The 18,056-nt window shown below is 43.7% G+C and overlaps 1 protein-coding gene across 1 annotated transcript in view; it reads left to right on the forward strand.

The window, feature by feature from the left end:
• The first annotated feature begins 660 nt into the window (after positions 1-660).
• Positions 661-18,056, forward strand: part of LOC142243939 (uncharacterized) — a 42,471-nt gene continuing 25,075 nt past the window's right edge. The window contains exons 1-4 of the mRNA XM_075316132.1: positions 661-847; positions 1,677-1,857; positions 2,178-2,266; positions 2,502-2,790. Of these exons, the coding sequence (XP_075172247.1) occupies positions 661-847; positions 1,677-1,857; positions 2,178-2,266; positions 2,502-2,790 (746 nt within the window). The remainder of the gene's footprint in view (positions 848-1,676; positions 1,858-2,177; positions 2,267-2,501; positions 2,791-18,056) is intronic.

The raw sequence follows: 18,056 nt of genomic DNA on the forward strand, positions 1-18,056 counted from the left end.
CAATCCCATCATGTAAGTCATGACAGAATGTCTGGCTTAACCTCTTTTCTGTTTTTGGGACCAGTATGACCCAGGCTGCAGCATTGGCTCATCTCGTGCAAAAGATCTTGAACAAGGTTGGGGGTCTGTGCTCTGAGATGGTGCATCAGCTGCAGCAGGTTGTGGGCCTATTGGTAGCAGCTCAATCCCCATGTAAACCTAAGGTGGCCCTCCCTAACAGGTTTTTGGGGGGAAAGGAGGCAGGATAGATTTGGGGTGTTTGAGGGAACATGTCACCTATATTTTCGGCTCCATCCCCATTCTATGGGGACTGAGGCTCTGCGTGCGGGGGTCATCATCTCATTGTTGCAGGATGATCCTCAAACCTGGGCCTTCTCTCTACTGGCTGATTCCCAGGCTATGCAGTCAGTAGATTAATTTTTTGTGGCTCTGGCCCTGGTCTACAGTGAGCCTGATGGCGTCTCTCTGGCGGAATCCCAGCTCTGCAACCTCCAGCAGGGGGTGGGGCTGGCTGAGGAGTACTGCTTGGAGTTTCAGAGATGGGCCACAGACACCCTATGGAACGAACTGGCTCTCAGCAGTCAGTTGGTCCAAGGGTTGTCTGCTCGGCTCAGGGACTCCCTTTTGCAGTACTCTGAACCCACGTCATTGGAGGTCGCCATGTTTATTGCTATCAGGGTGGTGGATACACATCTCCGAGAAAGATCCACCAAGGCCAGGGTACCTAAGGGCATTCCTGAGGTGGAAGTCCCAGTGGTTGAGGAGGATGACATCATGCAAGTTGGGGGGCTCTCCTCTCGAGTGCAGAGGTGCTCTGTTCACTGTGGGACAGGGGCTTGTTTTTATTGTAAGCATGTGTGCCATTTTATAGGGGTATATCCAGCTTGCCCCAAACTAGTCCCCCTCCTCCTATGAAGCTGAGGTTCCCTGGTCACTTTGAAGAAGGTGACCAGAACGTAATGTGTTCCTCAGTGGTTCCCTCTGCGCCGTTTACACCACCTGTGGCACATAAGAGCGATGCCCTTCCCTCTCCTCAGGCCTGGCCTGGGTGCACAGACCATGAACCAGTATTTCTGCGTCTTTTGGGACGCATTGTTCTGTCTGAAAAACCACTCATCACGGACCTTTTGGTGGAAGGTGGTCCTTGAGTATGTATTGCCTTTGTATGTCCTGTCCTTTCTCTTGGCTCTGAGACTCAATCGAAGAGGAACAGAACTGGTTTTCCCACTACCCAGGTCAATCATAGGCCTTGTATGCTTGTAAGGGCACAGCTATGAATTCTGGGTGTAAGGATATACTTTCTAGTTCAAATGTATATGTAGAACACATTATACTTTATACTCTTAAAGGCATATAGACATACTTATGAAGACAATATACTCTAAGATACACATTACATTAACTTAGCATTCAATACGACACTGTAGCCTTTCGGACACTACTGGCATCGACCAAACTTACAATTATACCAGCATAAAATATCATAAAACATTTTGGTCTGGGTCTTCAGGGGGAAGTTCTTTGTATGCCGACCACCTCCTTACAGCTGCACCACTGCTCAAGTCACATAAACTCCAGATCCACACAATGTCAAGTACTGTAGATCAGTTCATCACTACATGACATGGTTTTACTCCTTTGAATATGTCAACTCTTTTAATTCTCTTCCTTGGCAGATCTTCCTATCTTCCTGACAGAGCTTTACATCTTCCTGGCAGTACTTCCTATCTTCCTGGCAGAACTTCCTATCTTCCTGGCAGAACTTTCTATCTTCTTGGCAGACCTTCCTATCTTCCTGACAGACCTTCACATCTTCCTGGCAGTACTTCCTATCTTCTGGCAGAACTTCCTTCTTTGGTTTCTTTATAAACTACACTAGCATTATGCTCAGTTGATATCTAATTGCCTCTTTTCCTGATCTTACCATTTGAGCTTTCCTTATTTCAATGTATCACTTTATTGTTCTGGAATTCTCTACCTAATTTCTTGCATGATAACTGTTTTTGATGACACCCCATTATACTCAGCTCCCTTTGGGACCCCAAGCCTTTTTTCTCGTAAACAGTTTTCTGTCTTCTCTCATCACATACGTCCTCTTGTAATGTTTGCAAGTTACCCATCTGTGTTTAGAATCACACTTGTATATTAACCTGTGGTTTTTGCAATATATGTGTCAGGTGCTCTACTAATCGTGTGGTTGTTGTTTGCGGCTTTGCTGAATATGACAAAATTTCAAGACTGACTTATAAAGACAACCAAATTAAAAGTAATGTTAAAAACATCTCACTATCGTGAGCAATTACTCAAAAATCAGGACTAAGACACCAACTTCATGGTGAATAATTTTGAAGACGTTCAATATGCTGTTGTATGCCATAGCTGTGTTTATTTTTCATATTGGTAGGTACAGTTCACACAACAATTGAATATTTTTTAAAATAATTTGGAGTTATATAGTAATAGTATTGTATGCTAATTCTTATTGTCATTTCTTTGTGTAGTTTCCTGCCAGGAATTAAAGTCTCTTATACGACCAACAGGCAGAACAGCTAAATTCACTTGTGGGGTTGACGGTACTTCAGTCCTACAGCAAGGTCTTCACTGGTATCATCAAGATAGTAACAAGGTTATTAAATGGCTTCTATTCTACAAACCCGGGAAGCCAGATGAAGCTGTGCAAGAATATAAAACCAGGACATCGCTGGAAATTGTTACAGAAAGTTCTTGCACTTTGAGCATTACAAATATAAGGCCCACGGATGACGGCACATACTTCTGTGCAGCCTGGCAGAATACCACTGTCTAGTAACTACATTAGGAGATAACACAATTTCCTCCTAATGGTTGACCGCAATTTCACCTGTGTTGCACTTAAAAGGTGATCTGTCACCAACTGCATAATTACTGAATAAATGACGGCAGTACAGTCCTCTTTGAAAGTTGTCTTACTGAATATTAACACAGGAAGAGATACTGTGGAGAAATTAGCGCAAATAGTGTCTTATCCGGTGATAAGTAGATACAGTAGATAAGTGCAACTGAATACACTCACCTGGCAAGGTTGTGAGCGTTACAGCACCCGTATCAGCATATGGAAAGTAATGGCATCAGCCCCGGAATATTCGGATTCAAGATAAAAGTGGAATCGGGCTTTTTTGCCGCGCTATCATCAAGAAGCAATGTTGATTCTCTTTATTCATGTACAGGTGAAGCAAACGCGTTTCTGAGGTCGCAGCCTCCTTCATCAGGACAACAGAGAAAATCAACAAACTTACCGAATATTAAAAATATTAAAAAAGTGTTTTTAGAACTAACACAGATAGCCAAGAGCTATATTGTGCATTCTCATATACAAACAAATGAAGCAAATGGGGCACGGTGGCTCAATGGTTAGCACTGCAGTCTTGCAGTGCTGGGATCTTGGGTTTGAATCCCACCAAGGACAACATCTGCAAGGAGTTTGTATGTTCTCCTCCATGGATTTCCTCCCACACTCCAAAGACAAACTGATAGGGAGTTTAGATTGTGAGTAGAGTTGAGCGAGTACCTAACTATTTATACTCGGTATACTCATAACGAGTACTGATTAGCATAAAGCTCTGTACCCCCAGACAATGTTTATTGTGGTTAATGAATCTCATGGATCCCCACAATAGGCACCAACTCCACATTATATTATAAGCAAGAGTACTGTCTAATACTTGCATATTCGTTCTGAATAGCGTGTGCAATGCAAGTCAATGGGGAAAAACTCACAAAGTAACGAGTAACCCAAATGCCGTACTATTCGTGCGAGTAGCAAATAGTGTGCCATTCGGGTTACTCATTACATTGTGTTTTTTTCCTATTGACTTGCATTGCACATGCTATTTTGAATGAATACGTGAGTATTAGACAGTCCTCGTTATGAGTATAGCGAGTACGAATAGTTAGGTACTCGCTCAACTCTAATTGTGAGCCCCAGTGGGGACAGTGATGATCACGTCTGCAATAGCACTATATAAGTGAATAAAATAAATAAACTCATATGTCATTCTGTTTAAATAAGACAGTGCAGAGCCATGTGGTGGGACCCCCAGCAATCACCAAGTTATTACCTATCCTTTGCACAGGGGCTAACTTGGCACCATCCTTTTAAAGTGGTTCTCCAAGAATGAGATAGTATGGCATCAAACGGAAGCTCCTCCTAGTCCCATGTCAGAGCAGGTTGCAAACTGAAGATACACACCGTAGATCCCAAAACCCGTGTCTTAAATGGCAAGAGCACATGCCCCAGTCAGTTGGTTGCAGGGCTTTCATGTGTCAAGAAATATATCAAAATAGTCACTGAATTAATTAAGGCATGTAGTTTCCAAAATTAAGTCTCTATGGGGACTTTTTGACTGTTCTGGCATGTTAAAGCACCACTCCAACGTTGTTGTTTTTTTTCAACATCAGAGTGGTACTTCTAATCAAAGGTCCCTGCCTCCACCGTCATACTCACCCTTCAGCAGCTTCACCTTTTACCGATGCCATTCTAGTCCTGTCAATAGTCCGCTAATACTGTTCACTGTCTGCACCTCAACAAGCTTTCCCTCCCTGCATTCAGCTGTATTTGCATCTTTAAGACGTGAATACAATTGATGTGAGCGCCAAGACAGGAGCAGAGGAGCTCTAGTCAGCACCCTACTACGCCAGTAACTCTGGCAAGATACAGGGTACTTCTAGCCTGCACCCTGTTGAATGATGCCATGCAGAGTACATTGGGTGGTGCGATGGCACCAGAACAGCCATCAGTTTTGTTGCACACTTTGTCGCATGATGGATGCAAAAACCATCAGATGATAGTATCCCTTCATCTATGATGGGGTCTGTTTCCTCAATAGTATCTATCAAATGTTGAACACCTTAATTGAAGCCAATCATTATAGTTAAGCCACTGGTCAACACAGACGGAAGAGAAATCTGTGCAAGAACAATATTTGGGCCCTTATAAGTCCAATAGATCATCTTAATGCACAATTCCATCTGCTTTGGAGGTAAAACTGGGCCCCTTACCTCTTGGGCTCTTGTGCAACTGCTCAGGTTGCACCAATGATATGTCCGCTCCTGAGTTAAGCTTTATTGGTTTCTTTGACTGTCTTTGGGTTTAACAATTAAAAAATAGAATGTCAGAGATGAATAGTGCTATTTGTTCCTTATATTGTGTGATTTGCAAAAAATAACTGATTCTGTATCTAACTGTGAAATCACACTTTTTATTAAGTCACACCCCTAAAGTACAACACTTTTTTTTAGTTTTGCTACTATGTTTTGGGGAAAAACGTTGCAAATCTAGTGGAAGTGGTTGTCACAGCTTATTACCTGACCCATTGGAGGTGGTGGTTGTGGACGGTGCTATAGAGGTCCTGTTACCTTTGTCTGTGACTTATTCCTTTGCTTGGGAGTGGTAGGGAACAGCTGGTACAATTGGCTTCAACTGCCTAGGGCACCATAATACCTTGTTATGGTCTTAAGGTGGTGTCACACACAGCGACGGCGACAACGACGTCGCTGCTACATCACCATTTTCTGTGACGTAGCAGCGACGTCCCATCGCTGTTGCTGTGTGTGACATCCAGCAACGATCTGGCCCCTGCTGTGAGGTCGCCGCTCGTTGCTGAATGTCCTGCTTCATTTTTTGCTCGTTGCTCTCCCGCTGTGAAGCACACATCGCTGTGTGTGACAGCGAGAGAGCGACGAACTGAAGCGAGCAGGGAGCCAGCTTCTGGCAGCCTGCGGTAAGCTGTAACCAAGGTAAACATCGGGTAACCAAGGGAAGCCCTTTCCTTGGTTACCCAATATTTACCTTCGTTACCAGCGTCCGCCGCTCTCACGCTGCCAGTGCCGGCTCCCTGCTCCCTGCACGTCAGAGTACACATCGGGTAAATAAACAAAGGTTTGCTTATTAACCCGATGTGTACTCTGGCGTGCAGGGAGCCAGCGATAAGCGGTGCGCACTGGTAACCAATGTAAATATCGGGTAACCAAGCCCTTGGTTACCCGATATTTACCTTAGTTACCAAGCGCAGCACCGTTTCCACCCGTCGCTGCTGGCTGGGGGCTGGTCACTGGTCGCTGGTGAGATCTGCCTGTTTGACAGCTCACCAGCGACCATGTAACGACTCAGCAGTGATCCTGATAAGGTCAGGTCGCTCGTCGTGATCGCTGCTGCGTCGCTATGTGTGAACCCAGCATTAGATGTGGATGTTGCTACTCTGGCACACTAAGGGATCGCAAATGAAGCTCACAATCTATTTCAAGAGCCAAATGGCGATCCTTCTAATCTGAGCCCTGCCATATGTCCAGACAAAAGTGTACAATCACGTTTTGTAGAAGGTGAATAATAATAATATTATTATTGCCCCTTGTAATAATTAAAAAATTGTAGCTAAATTAACATTTTAGTTGAAAGGATTTTTTTTCGTTTTCATTGAAAAAGTCTTTTAAAAATTCTGTGAGGGTTACACATCAGCGTTTTCCACAAGGTGCTTTGATTTTATGGGTTCTCTATTATCTCCTTTTGTGAGTATAAAAAATTGTATTTAGTTTTTCACTCTGACGGATTTATACTATATTTTATTCATATTAGCTAGATTTTCCTTTGTCCTATTAGTTTGGAAATAGCTCACTCCTTTACCCATCTAATACGAGCCAGGGTATTCTCTTACTTTCTAATTTGAAGTGGATTCCACACCGGACGGCTTGGATTGTGTGGACCTAGTTATATTCCCTTGGTATCTTGCCATTTGATTGTAAGTCTGTATCTCTCTTTGTCTGAACTGTCTGTATGTTAATAACTCACAAAAATCTTGCCTATTGTAACATACTTCCCCACCGAAGTGGTAAAGCTTCTATTTCAAATTTAATCACACAAAATCTGTTGAGAGTATACAGATTTAAAAAAAGCTCAAAGAAGTCAGAGATTAATAAAACATTTTTTTCTTTATTGAAATATCTTCTCTTTTATAAAAAATATATATATATATATATAAATAATTCCACTATATAGTACCCAAGGACAGGATAATAAAGGTCATAGGTTAATTATCCCGCACCAGCATATGGATTCGAAATATTAACGTATCATAGTGCCTTACAATTAATTAGACATGTATTTGGCTGCAGTGAAAATTTAAACCTCCTTTTTTCTATATAAAAAATTTTTTAGTAATAATAATCACAGCAGCATACCGTGTGGTAAATAGAAATATTGGTACAGAATCATTAAACATTAATATGTAAAAGTTAGTGTTATGGGATTTATCAGTTCATCATATAATATAAAATCATATGAATACCGATTCCTCCCAGTGAAAATTCTGAATCACTATAATCAAATGAACAGAGTGCAGAGTATCGTATATCAGATACCATATGCTAGTACGGGATTCCTAATCATTAAGTTCGTTCCCCGTTCTGTGGACGTGTGGGCAAAACATTACAATATTTCAATTTACAAAGTGACAAGCCACATAGCTTCAATAAAAGTAATGAATCCACAAATCCACCGCAGAGAAAAGCCTATTCATGCATTACCTTATTAGAGACCTAAAATCCACGTCCTACAACCCCAACACGTGTTTCGCCGTTTCTTCTTCAGGGGGCGTGTGTATGCTGTCTTTACTGTCTGTATGTTGCAGTAAAGCCGCTTTTCTTTATGTGCAACTTCTTATTGTTTGGACTAGAAGACTTGACACTTTAGATCAGCAGCCCCGAATTTTTATATTGTAGATTGCTGCAATAACACTAATTATTTAAAATTATGTAAAGCACCTGTTGTCATGATCCAGGCCGGCTTTTCCCTGCTGCTGGTTACACCCAGCTCTGGCCTGATCATGTCAGGGGTTATCTTCCCTTACCTCGTTCTGGATCTCAGGACGCTATATATTGCCTCTCTCTATGGCTCAGTGCCATTGATATTTCTGCCTTGCAGCTTGAATACTGGCTTTGGTGAGTGTTCCTGGTCTGTTCTGCCTCCCGGCTACTGTGTCCTGATTTGTACCCTCGTCCATTCGTCTGCCTGTCCCGGTCCTGACTTCCTGCTCCTGTCTGTTGTTTGTATTTCCCTCTACATACCTGATCTCCCGGCTTCCGACTCGATTCTGTTTTCTGACTTTGATGTTGATCCTCCCTTTGCAGTGACTCGGCTTTCCTGGCTTGACCCTGACTGTTTGACTACTCTATAGCCCCCTGGTGGCTTGCCTGTTTAGTGCCTGCTGAAGTTACTGTGCTGTACTTCAGCCGCCTTTCCGTTACAGTGTTTCTTTGTCTCTACTTCACTACTCTGCTGCCACCTAGTGGGTATTATGCTGTACTATGTCTTACTAGCCTTTGTAGAGCGTGACACCTGTGGGTTAAAACTAGAGGCTCTTGTGTATCGTTTGATTTTTTTTTTTTTTTTTTTTTTTTTTTTTAGCACTTCAGGTAATCTTCAAATGATACATGGCATCTGCAATCTATTCCAGCCAAATTTGCGCTCTAAAAATCAAATTGCGCTGATTCCTTTCCAAGCCCTGTCATCTGCCCAAATATTAGTTCTCTACAACATATGGATTTCAGCACATTCAAAAGAAGATGCATAATTGTGGGGTACATTTTTTAGTATTACAATAACAAATAATAAATTTGATGCAAAAACAGGATTTTACTGGAAAGAAACATTATTTTTTTTATTTCGCATTACAATGTTATAAAATTTTGTGAGGCACTTTTGAGTTAAAATTGTCCACCATACTCCTAGGTGAATATGTGCCGCCCCACGACAGCTGACGGGCTGCTCGGACCCGGATCCGCAGTGGCTGGAGGCAGGGGCGTAACTAGAGTTTGATGGGCCCCGATGCAAAGTTCAGACCGTGGCCCCCCCTCCATGTACATCGACATTTAGGGTACAGGATAATGACACTGACACTCAGGGTACAGGATAATGATGCTGTCACTTGGCTCTTACCCACAGCACCCAGATTTCCCATGATCTGAAATCCCTCTATCAGCACCCAGCTTTCCTATTTTCTGATATCCATATTGTCCTCGGCACACTGCTTCCCCATGCTCTGCTATACATCTTTCCCTCAGCACCCAGCTTTCCCATATCCGAGCATGGGAAAGCTGGGTGCTGAGACATGATGTATAGCAGAGCATGGGAAAGCTGGGTGCTGAGAGAAGATGTATAGCAGAGCATGGGAAAGCTGGGTGCTGAGGGAAAAGAGCCTTTTTCCCTCAGCACAAAACGTTCCCATCCCCTGCTTGTATCTTTGTCCCCCCTTGTATATAGTTCTCCAAATACAATAATGGCACCCACATAGCCTTACAAATAGTATAAAGGGTCCCACATAACCCTTCATATATTAGAATACACTTCCATAGTCCTCCATGTATTATAATGCATTTCCCATAGTTCTCCATGCATTATAATTCACCCCATAGTACTCAATATATAATACTGCACCACATAGTCCTCCATATATTATAATGCACCCCCATAATCCTCCATGTATAAAGTAGCCCTTCAATTATTATCTTGAATTTCTCATAGTTCTCTATGTATTATATTTCACCCCATAGTTCTCCATGTATTATACTGCACCACATAGTCCTCCATATATTATAATGCAGCCCTATTGTCCTCCTTGTATAAAGTAGCCCTCCAATTATTATAATGAATTTCTCATAGTTCTCCATATATTATAATTCACCTCATAGTTCTCCATATATTATACTGCACCACATAGTCCCCAATGTTTTATAATGCACCCCCATAGTCCATGTATAAGGTAGCCTCCATAGTCCTCCATATATTATAATGTAGCCCCCATAGTCCTATATGTATTATAACGCAACCCCATAAAACTTCATATTGCATTATGCAGCCCCATACTCCTCCATGCATAAGGCACCCCTATATTCCATGTATAAGGTGTCCTTCATTTGACCTCCATATATAATAATGCAGCCAGCCTCTCCAGGTCTCCATGTATAATAATGCAGACAGCCTCCTCAGGCCTCCATGTATAATGTAGCAGCCAGCTTCTCCAGGCCTCCATGTATAACAATGCACCCAGCCTCCTCAGGCCTCCATGTATAATATAGCACCCAGTCTCTCCAAACCACCTCCATGTATAACAATGCACCCAGCCTCCTCAGGCCTCCATGTATAATATAGCAGCCAGCCTCTCCAGGCCTCCATGGATAACAATGCACCCAGCCTCCTCAGGCCTCCATGTATAATGCAGTATCTCTAGGCCTCCATGTGTAATGCAGTATCTCCAGGCCTCCATGTGTAATGCAGTATCTCCAGGCCTCCATGTATAACAATGCACCCAGCCTCTCCAGGCCTCCATGTATAATAATGCAGCTACCCCAGACCTCCACATATAATGCAGCCTCCTCAGACCTCCATGTATAAAGCAGCCTCTCCAGGCTTCCATATACAATAATGCAGCTTTCCCAGAACTGCCTTCCCAAGCCTCTGGCCACCGTTTACTCACTTATATTAAAAAAAACCAAGTACTCATCTTCTCTCTTCCTTCCACCGCTGCTGTCTTCCCCGCTGCTCGTTCTCCCGGTGCTGCGGTCGGCGTCCTCCCGTCCTGCACTCTGTGCACTCAGCACAGCAGTCGCTCGGGAGTGACGTCATCGCACAGGGGGAGAATGGTGATGCATAGCGCGGCACCGGCCGCGCTATGCTTCATCATTACTGTGCGCGGTGACGGGGGAGACGCTGCAGCCGCTGACACCAGGCAGGGGGCCCCGGTGCCGCCGCTGACTTCAGGCAGGGGGGCCTGGTGTCGGCGGCGGCAGCGGGTCAAATAGCGGCCGCGAGGTCTGTGACAGATCAGCGCAGCTCCTCTCACACTGACAAGAGCTGGCTGCTGATCTGCCTGGCAGCCGCCGGGCCCCTAACCTCCCGGGCCCGGTCGCGATCGCGACCGCTGCGACCGCGGAAGTTACGCCACTGGCTGGAGGGGTCTCCGGATCCGAGGCGGGGTCGCGCGGCTACCTCGGAAATAAAAAGGTGGATTTTGTGTTTTGGGGTGGTGAATGGGATAATGTTCGTGACTCCACCCACCGTGCGTGGTAATGGGAGAGACCACTGCTGCTGTTGGGGAGCCCGGTGACAATGTTGAAGCAGCAGGATGTTTTAACCCCTCCGTGGGTAGGGGGTTTGGTGTCCCGGGGCCCGGTGATGGGATGGAGTTGGGAACCCATCAGGGGTGAAGGGATATCGAGTACTCACACAGTCCAAAGTAACTGATGCTGACACCAGGTAAACCAAACTCTTGAATGCTCTGCTTCTCTTGGTTGAGAACGCTTGGTCCATGCCCCTTTGGTGTTGCTGGTTGGTCTGAAGCCTTGTCCCTTGGCACTGTGTGGATCCCTTTCGCCTAAGACTACTCGGGTCCCGCTCACCTTCGTGGCTAGCAAGGTGAGCCTGCTCTCAGGGTTCACACTTGGGATTTTCTGGACAATTTTGGGAAGTCCTATCCCCCTCGTTGCGCTAGTACCCTGATTCTGGAGCAGGTGGGGAATGGTTCCTGAAAACTCCGTTCCCGTCGAGTGAATTACTGGGCTGCGTGAAGCTACTTTCCAGCCTAGGGTCCGCGTACCCAGTCGTGCCCTGGCCCCTGCCCGGTTGTAGCACAAGGCAGCCGGCCTGCTCTCTGTAGTAGCACCGTACTACCTTGTCACTACCCCCTGCGACCGGGGTTCCAGCTTCTTCTGGCCAGGCCAACGTCTGGCACCTGGGACGGGTACAGGAGCCCAGCTCCACAGCGTGACCTGCACTGTCACCGCTGTCTCACTGCTCAACTCTACTCCACTCAACTACTGACATCTCTGCCCTCCCTCTTCCATCCCCCCATCTGGGTGGCCTATTCCCCTCAGGCTGCCCAATGGGTGGTTGGTGGGTGTGGTGCAGAGTGTTCCTCAGGATTTTTGTACACCTGTTGGTAGCAACACCAAACTGACAGGACCCGTAACCAAGGAGGAGCGGGTACCATGCAGAAGGGCAGATTGCACGGCACCCTTGTGACGACCTGATAGGCCAGGGCATCACAAATACCTTAAGGGGTTCAGTTTCCAAAATTAGGTCACTGCTCTTTAGGCATGTCAGGGAATCTGCAAATGTGATGTTGCAACTTTAATCTATCCAACCAAATTTGCTCTTTAAATAAGACAAATAGCACTTCTCCCCATTTGAGCCATGCCCAAATAGCAGGGTTTTTTTTTTTGGTTTTTTTTAACATGTATTGCCATGTTTGGGAGAAGTTACTTCACAAACTAGGTATTCCATTTTGGATATTACCGCTTATATTTTCTATATTGCCCCTTTTTGAAAATAACAAATTTGAGGCTAAATCAATATTTTAGTGAAAGAAATGTAATTTTTCATTTTTACATTCCACTTTGTATTAATTGCTGAGAAGCATATGAAGGGTTACTAAACTTAATGACAGCAGATTTGAATAATCTTAGAGGTGTAGTTCTGTAACATACTAGCACTTTTTTTTCTTCAATATATAGTCCCCTTAAAATCACTTCAAAACACAATCGGTCATTAAAAAATAGGATTTGTAAATTTACTTGAAAAAAATAAAAATCGACACTAGATTTTAACCCTTCTAACATCCTAACAAAATAAAAGGACATTTTAAAAATGATGCAAATATAAAGTGAACATATGAGAAATGCTGCTTATTAAAGGCAATCTGCCATCAGGTGGTTCTTATGTAATCTGAAGAGATCATGATGTAGATGTTCAATTTCAGCGATGCATCTCTGTTCACACTTTGTGCCGTTGTTTACCTTTAATGTTTGTTTTAATTTCAGGAGATTATCATTGCTGGACTAGATCAGCGAGAGGTCAGCTAATGCGGCACACCCCCTGCTGTGAGTAGTACCTCACTATACTATATATAGTCCAGGAAAAAGAGAAAAGCAAGTAGCACTTACCATCCAGGGATAGGATTTATTTGTCAAACTAAAACATCAAGGGAGGAGGCAGAATGCATGCAAGATGATGTCCATTTTGCATTTCACAATTCTGGCTAGCTGTAAGCTGCAATTTTTAGGCTTGGAGCAAAAACTATGGGTCTCCTCAGCCTGAGAATTCTAGTCCCCAGCTGCTGGATTTATCATGGCTGGGTGTCAAAATTGAGGGGACCGCATGCAGTTTTTTCAATTTATTTAAATAATTAAAAAGATAGACACATTTGGTTTCTCTTCTGTTGGTACACAGTCAAGATAAGTACACTGCTGAGGACTGCAGCCTGCAGCCGTATGCTTTATATGTGCTGGGTATCATAATATTAGAGGACCATACGGCAATTTTTAAAACTTATTTATTGTTACACCACTAGACAGAATGTGTGATTGCAAGCAGTCGGACACGCTGTCACACAGGGTGGGGGGATCCCAGACGTCGGGACTGCCGGTGGATGGGGGAAGCAGTGCATATGCATGAGGATAATGAGCGGCCTTGGAAGTAGTATTACCGCCGTGCAGTGAACTGGTAAGTATAACACGCATGCTCTAATCCCCCTATCTCCTCTTCAACCATTTTAAAGCACCTGATTCAGGTCCCCATAGACTTATATGAGGATTGACATCTGGCCAGATATCCAGAATTAATTCTGGGCCCAACTCGATTTAATTAAAATAATCTGGTTGGACCCGCCGATTCCGAATATCACTAGTCATAAACCTTCCATCCATGTAGTATATCAATTTTATTAATTTTTTGCAGATCAACTTTTTGGACTGCCTCGAAGACACTGTTTAGAGAGGTGACTGTTTTCTGTCACCATGAATCTCCTTTTTAAGAAGGGCCCTCATGTTCTCAGTAGGGTTTAGGTCAGGGGTGGAAAATGGACCATGTCATTATTCTTTCATCTTTAAGGCTCTTACTGGCTAGCCAAGCAGTGGAGTACTTTAATGCATGCGATGGAGCACTGTCCTGCCTATAAATCATGGTTTTCTTGAAAGATGCAGACTTTTTCGTGTAACACTGATTAAAACAAGTGTCTTCTAAAAATTGACATTGGGTAGAAATTGATTTTGAGTCCATCTTCAAACAGGAAAGGTGAAATGTACTCATTTTTAATTAAACCAGCTTATAGCTTTACGCCGCCACCTTGCGGGCATCTGACTTAAAGTGGAGGTCTTTCTCGTTACTGAGCCAGATGGGGGGCCTTTCCATCTGGTCCGTCAAGAGTCACTCTCATCTCATCAGTCCATAAAGCCTTTGAAAAATCTGTCTTCAGATATTTTTTGGTCCAGTCTTGATGGTTCAACTTCTGTGTTTTCTTCAGTGATCGAATTCAGCCTTCCTCACCTTGGCCATGTCTCTGAACACTGATCACCTTGTACTTCTGGGCACTCCAGGGAGGTTGCACTTCTGGAATATGATATCACTGGAAGATAATGGGTTCCTCGTTGCTTCATGTTTGAGTCTTCTTAAATCTTTGGCAGTTAATGTACATCTTTATTTCTTAATACATTTTATTTTGAATCTCTTAACTATTTGAATGCAAAACTTTGATGGTTCTGTTTTCACGCCCCAATATCTTAGCAATTTCAAGAGTGATTCAATTCCTTTGTAAGACTTGTAACAACTTTTGACTTTTCAGAGTCACTAAATCTCTTTTTTTGTCCCATTTTGCCTGAGGAAAACAATCTCCCTAATAATTATGCACACCTTTATAAAGGTGCTGATATCCTTAACCCTCACCGTGCCTCATTATACAAATACACATCACCTGATGTTTCATCCAGTAAGCAGTCAAGCTTATACAGCCTGGCGTTGGGAAATCTGCATAAAAACGATATGGTAAAAATACTCACTTGCCTAATAATTAAGCACACAATGTAGATGTTAGGTGTCATATTTATCTACTTCTTGATCAATGGCATTTTCAGCATTAATATATATATATATATATATATATATATATATATATATATATATATATATATATATATATATATATATAAAAGCAAGGATGGTTGACCTTAGGGAGATCAACATCCACACCACGGAGACACCATCACGTGTTTCTCAATGCAGTGATTCTAGAGCAATGCCTCCTGGGAAATATGCAAACAAGAAAGCCGCGGAGACACCATCACATGTTTCTCAACGCTGCCAGGAAACTAGCAAGGTCTTTCACCAGGAAGGAACAACCACGGGAAGGACAGTCTCCAGTCAAGGAAACTGCCTATGCCAAAACATGGTATCCATCCACAGACAGCTGTTTCGGGGTATTTGCCCCTCATCAGTGTGTAGTATGAATCTGGCTAGTGGGAGCAATGCCTAGTAGAAGACTACATAAGCAAGGATGGTTGACCTTAGGGATATATATATATATATATATATATATATCTAATATATAATGTGTATGTGTGGTGCCCCTCACCTGGTCAGTCACCACTGAGTACTGCACCCATGCTGGGACAGTACTTCCAGGTAATCTTAAAGGCCATAATGAGATGTGTATGCACAGACACATAGCAACCATAATTATTCAGAACTACATGCCAGTAGATTTACTAGTCATCTAATGATAAAACAATGATTTTATAAAAGAAAATTCAACAAAGCCCAGTAATTGATACATGCCTGAAATCAGAATCTTGGTCTCCACATTCTGCTGCTCTCAGATTAGCCTGATAGGGTGACAGATTCCCTTTAACCCCTTCCCAATATTGGAGGTACTGACACTTCCTATTTTGCAATGAGTTCATGCACATGAACGTACGTGTATATATTTATTGAAATCACCCATGGAGCTCAGCTAAACCAATAGCTTCTGCTTTAAAAGCCAGGATCAGCAAGTAGATATATAGTCCACAAGTAATCAGATACATAAGTGTTAAAGTCCCATTGAGTGACTAAGTAAAGCAAATTATAATATTATGGCTGGGGTCACAGGAGCATATGAATCAGATGAATGCAATCTGATAAAAAATTGGACTGCACTCGGATGTGATCAGAGTGCATTTCGACATACACAAAGACAAAGAGTGCAGAAGATGGAGAGATTAATGTCTCTATCGTCTCCTCATCTGTGATTTGATTCTTGCATGTGAGAGAATCAAATCACAGTAAAGGTGGCTTTACACGCTACGATATTGCTAGCAATTGCTAGCGATATCGAGCGTGTAAGTACCCGCCCCGTCGCCCATGTGTTATCGTGTGATCGCTGCCGCTGCAAACATTATCGCTACGGCAGTGTCACACGCACTTACCTGGTCGTCGTCGTCGCTGTGACTGCCGAACAATCCCTCCCTCAAGGGGGAGGGACTTTCGGCATCACAGCGATGTCACCGCAACGTCACTAAGCGGCCGGCCAATCAAAGTGGAGGGACGGAGATGAGCGGGACATAACATCCCACCTTCTTCCTTACGCATTGTGGCAGGTAAGGAGACGTTCCTCGCTCCTGCGGGTCACACACAGCGATGTGTGCTGCCGCATGAGCGATGAACAACATGGATAAACAACCCTTACCGATTTTTGAGTTTGGAACGACCTCTCCATGGTGAACGATTTTCACCTTTTTTGAGGTCGCTTAAGGTCGCTGGTACGTGTCACACGCTGCGATATTGTTAATGACGCCGGATGTGCGTCACTAACAACGTGACCCCGACGATAAAACATTAACGATATCGTAGCGTGTAAAGCCACCTTAACATGACACTCAGCTCACAGCAGAGTTTGAGCCGAATGTCATTAGCAGGATCCGATTCTCTCGTATCGGGTGTAAACAAGTGTTCTACCTTCTAAACAGTAGGACAGTAAGGGGTATAAAAAAATGTACTGAACCCTAAAATGGTACAGATGAAAACTTCAACAACTCACAAAAAAACAAACAAGTTGCCACATGTTGTTGGGAGAAAAATAGAAAAATTATAGCTCTCCAAATATGGTAATAAAACAAAAACATTGTGTAACATAAAAAATATATAAATCTAGTATCACTGGAATTGTACTAAGCCAAAAACTAAAGACGTCTTATTACTTTTAACACAAGATGAACGGCCTAAAGATATATAAATGAAATATTCTTTTTGAACTGCTTTGTTTTGTTCATTCTGCCTTCCTAAGAGCACAATAAAGCTTGTTTTCCATTTATTCTGTGATATATGCTAAGCTCTTACATCAGATTTTCCGTCTACATCCCTGAAAGATATGTTTTAGACAAAACCCAGGGGCAAAACTATCGCGGTCGTAGGGGGTCACCACTGCGACCGGGCCTAGGAGTTCAGGGGGCCCGCGGACCTCAGCTCCCGCTACAGGACATCCAACTGAATTATAGCACAGTGACCGGTCAGGACCATGCACTGGAAACTGGGGTACTGCGGGGTTACAGGAGGCAGCAGCTTGCTCTAGAGCTAACACATGTCCCGACTACTTAAAAAATGCATATTCACTGCTCCCCACGCCCATAATCCCGCTAACCTTTATCCACTGAAGATGGTGCTGAGAGGTGGGTGGGATTATGGGAGTGGAGAGCAGTGCATATATGCATTCTCTTTAATATCAGCACACTGATAACCCAGCTACTGGCTTCTGGCTTCCTGCAACTGCTGGGTGATCAAGTGTGCTACTATTAAAGAGAACTACTGGTGGACATACCACAGGTGCATTTGAATTGGGGCCCCTAAAGGAGGTGGCCCAAACAACTGTAGAAAACTCAGTCTCCCAGTGACTGCAGAAAAGCAGGGGCCGTTCCAGCGTCATTTGCAGATATAAGGGCCACACTCTGCAGATGATGCTCCTTCTGGAGCTGCTGCTGGCAGGGTCTGTGCACGAGAGGTCGGCACTGTGGGAGTCACATATACAGTGTGGAGGGCTTGAGGTGAGGCTGGGGATGGCTCTGTCACTCTGGATACCAGCCTGTATGGCTGCTATGGGGAGAGGGTTGTACTGTTGCTATCATGAGCTGTAGGGGAAGTGGATGGTCAGTGCTGCCCCTTCCTCATCCTACGACTTGTCATTAGAAGCAGTCAAGACTGAGAGGAGAGGGAGGAGGACATGGCA

This window comes from Anomaloglossus baeobatrachus, chromosome 6 (genome assembly GCF_048569485.1).
Source record: "Anomaloglossus baeobatrachus isolate aAnoBae1 chromosome 6, aAnoBae1.hap1, whole genome shotgun sequence".
Taxonomy (NCBI): domain Eukaryota; kingdom Metazoa; phylum Chordata; class Amphibia; order Anura; family Aromobatidae; genus Anomaloglossus; species Anomaloglossus baeobatrachus.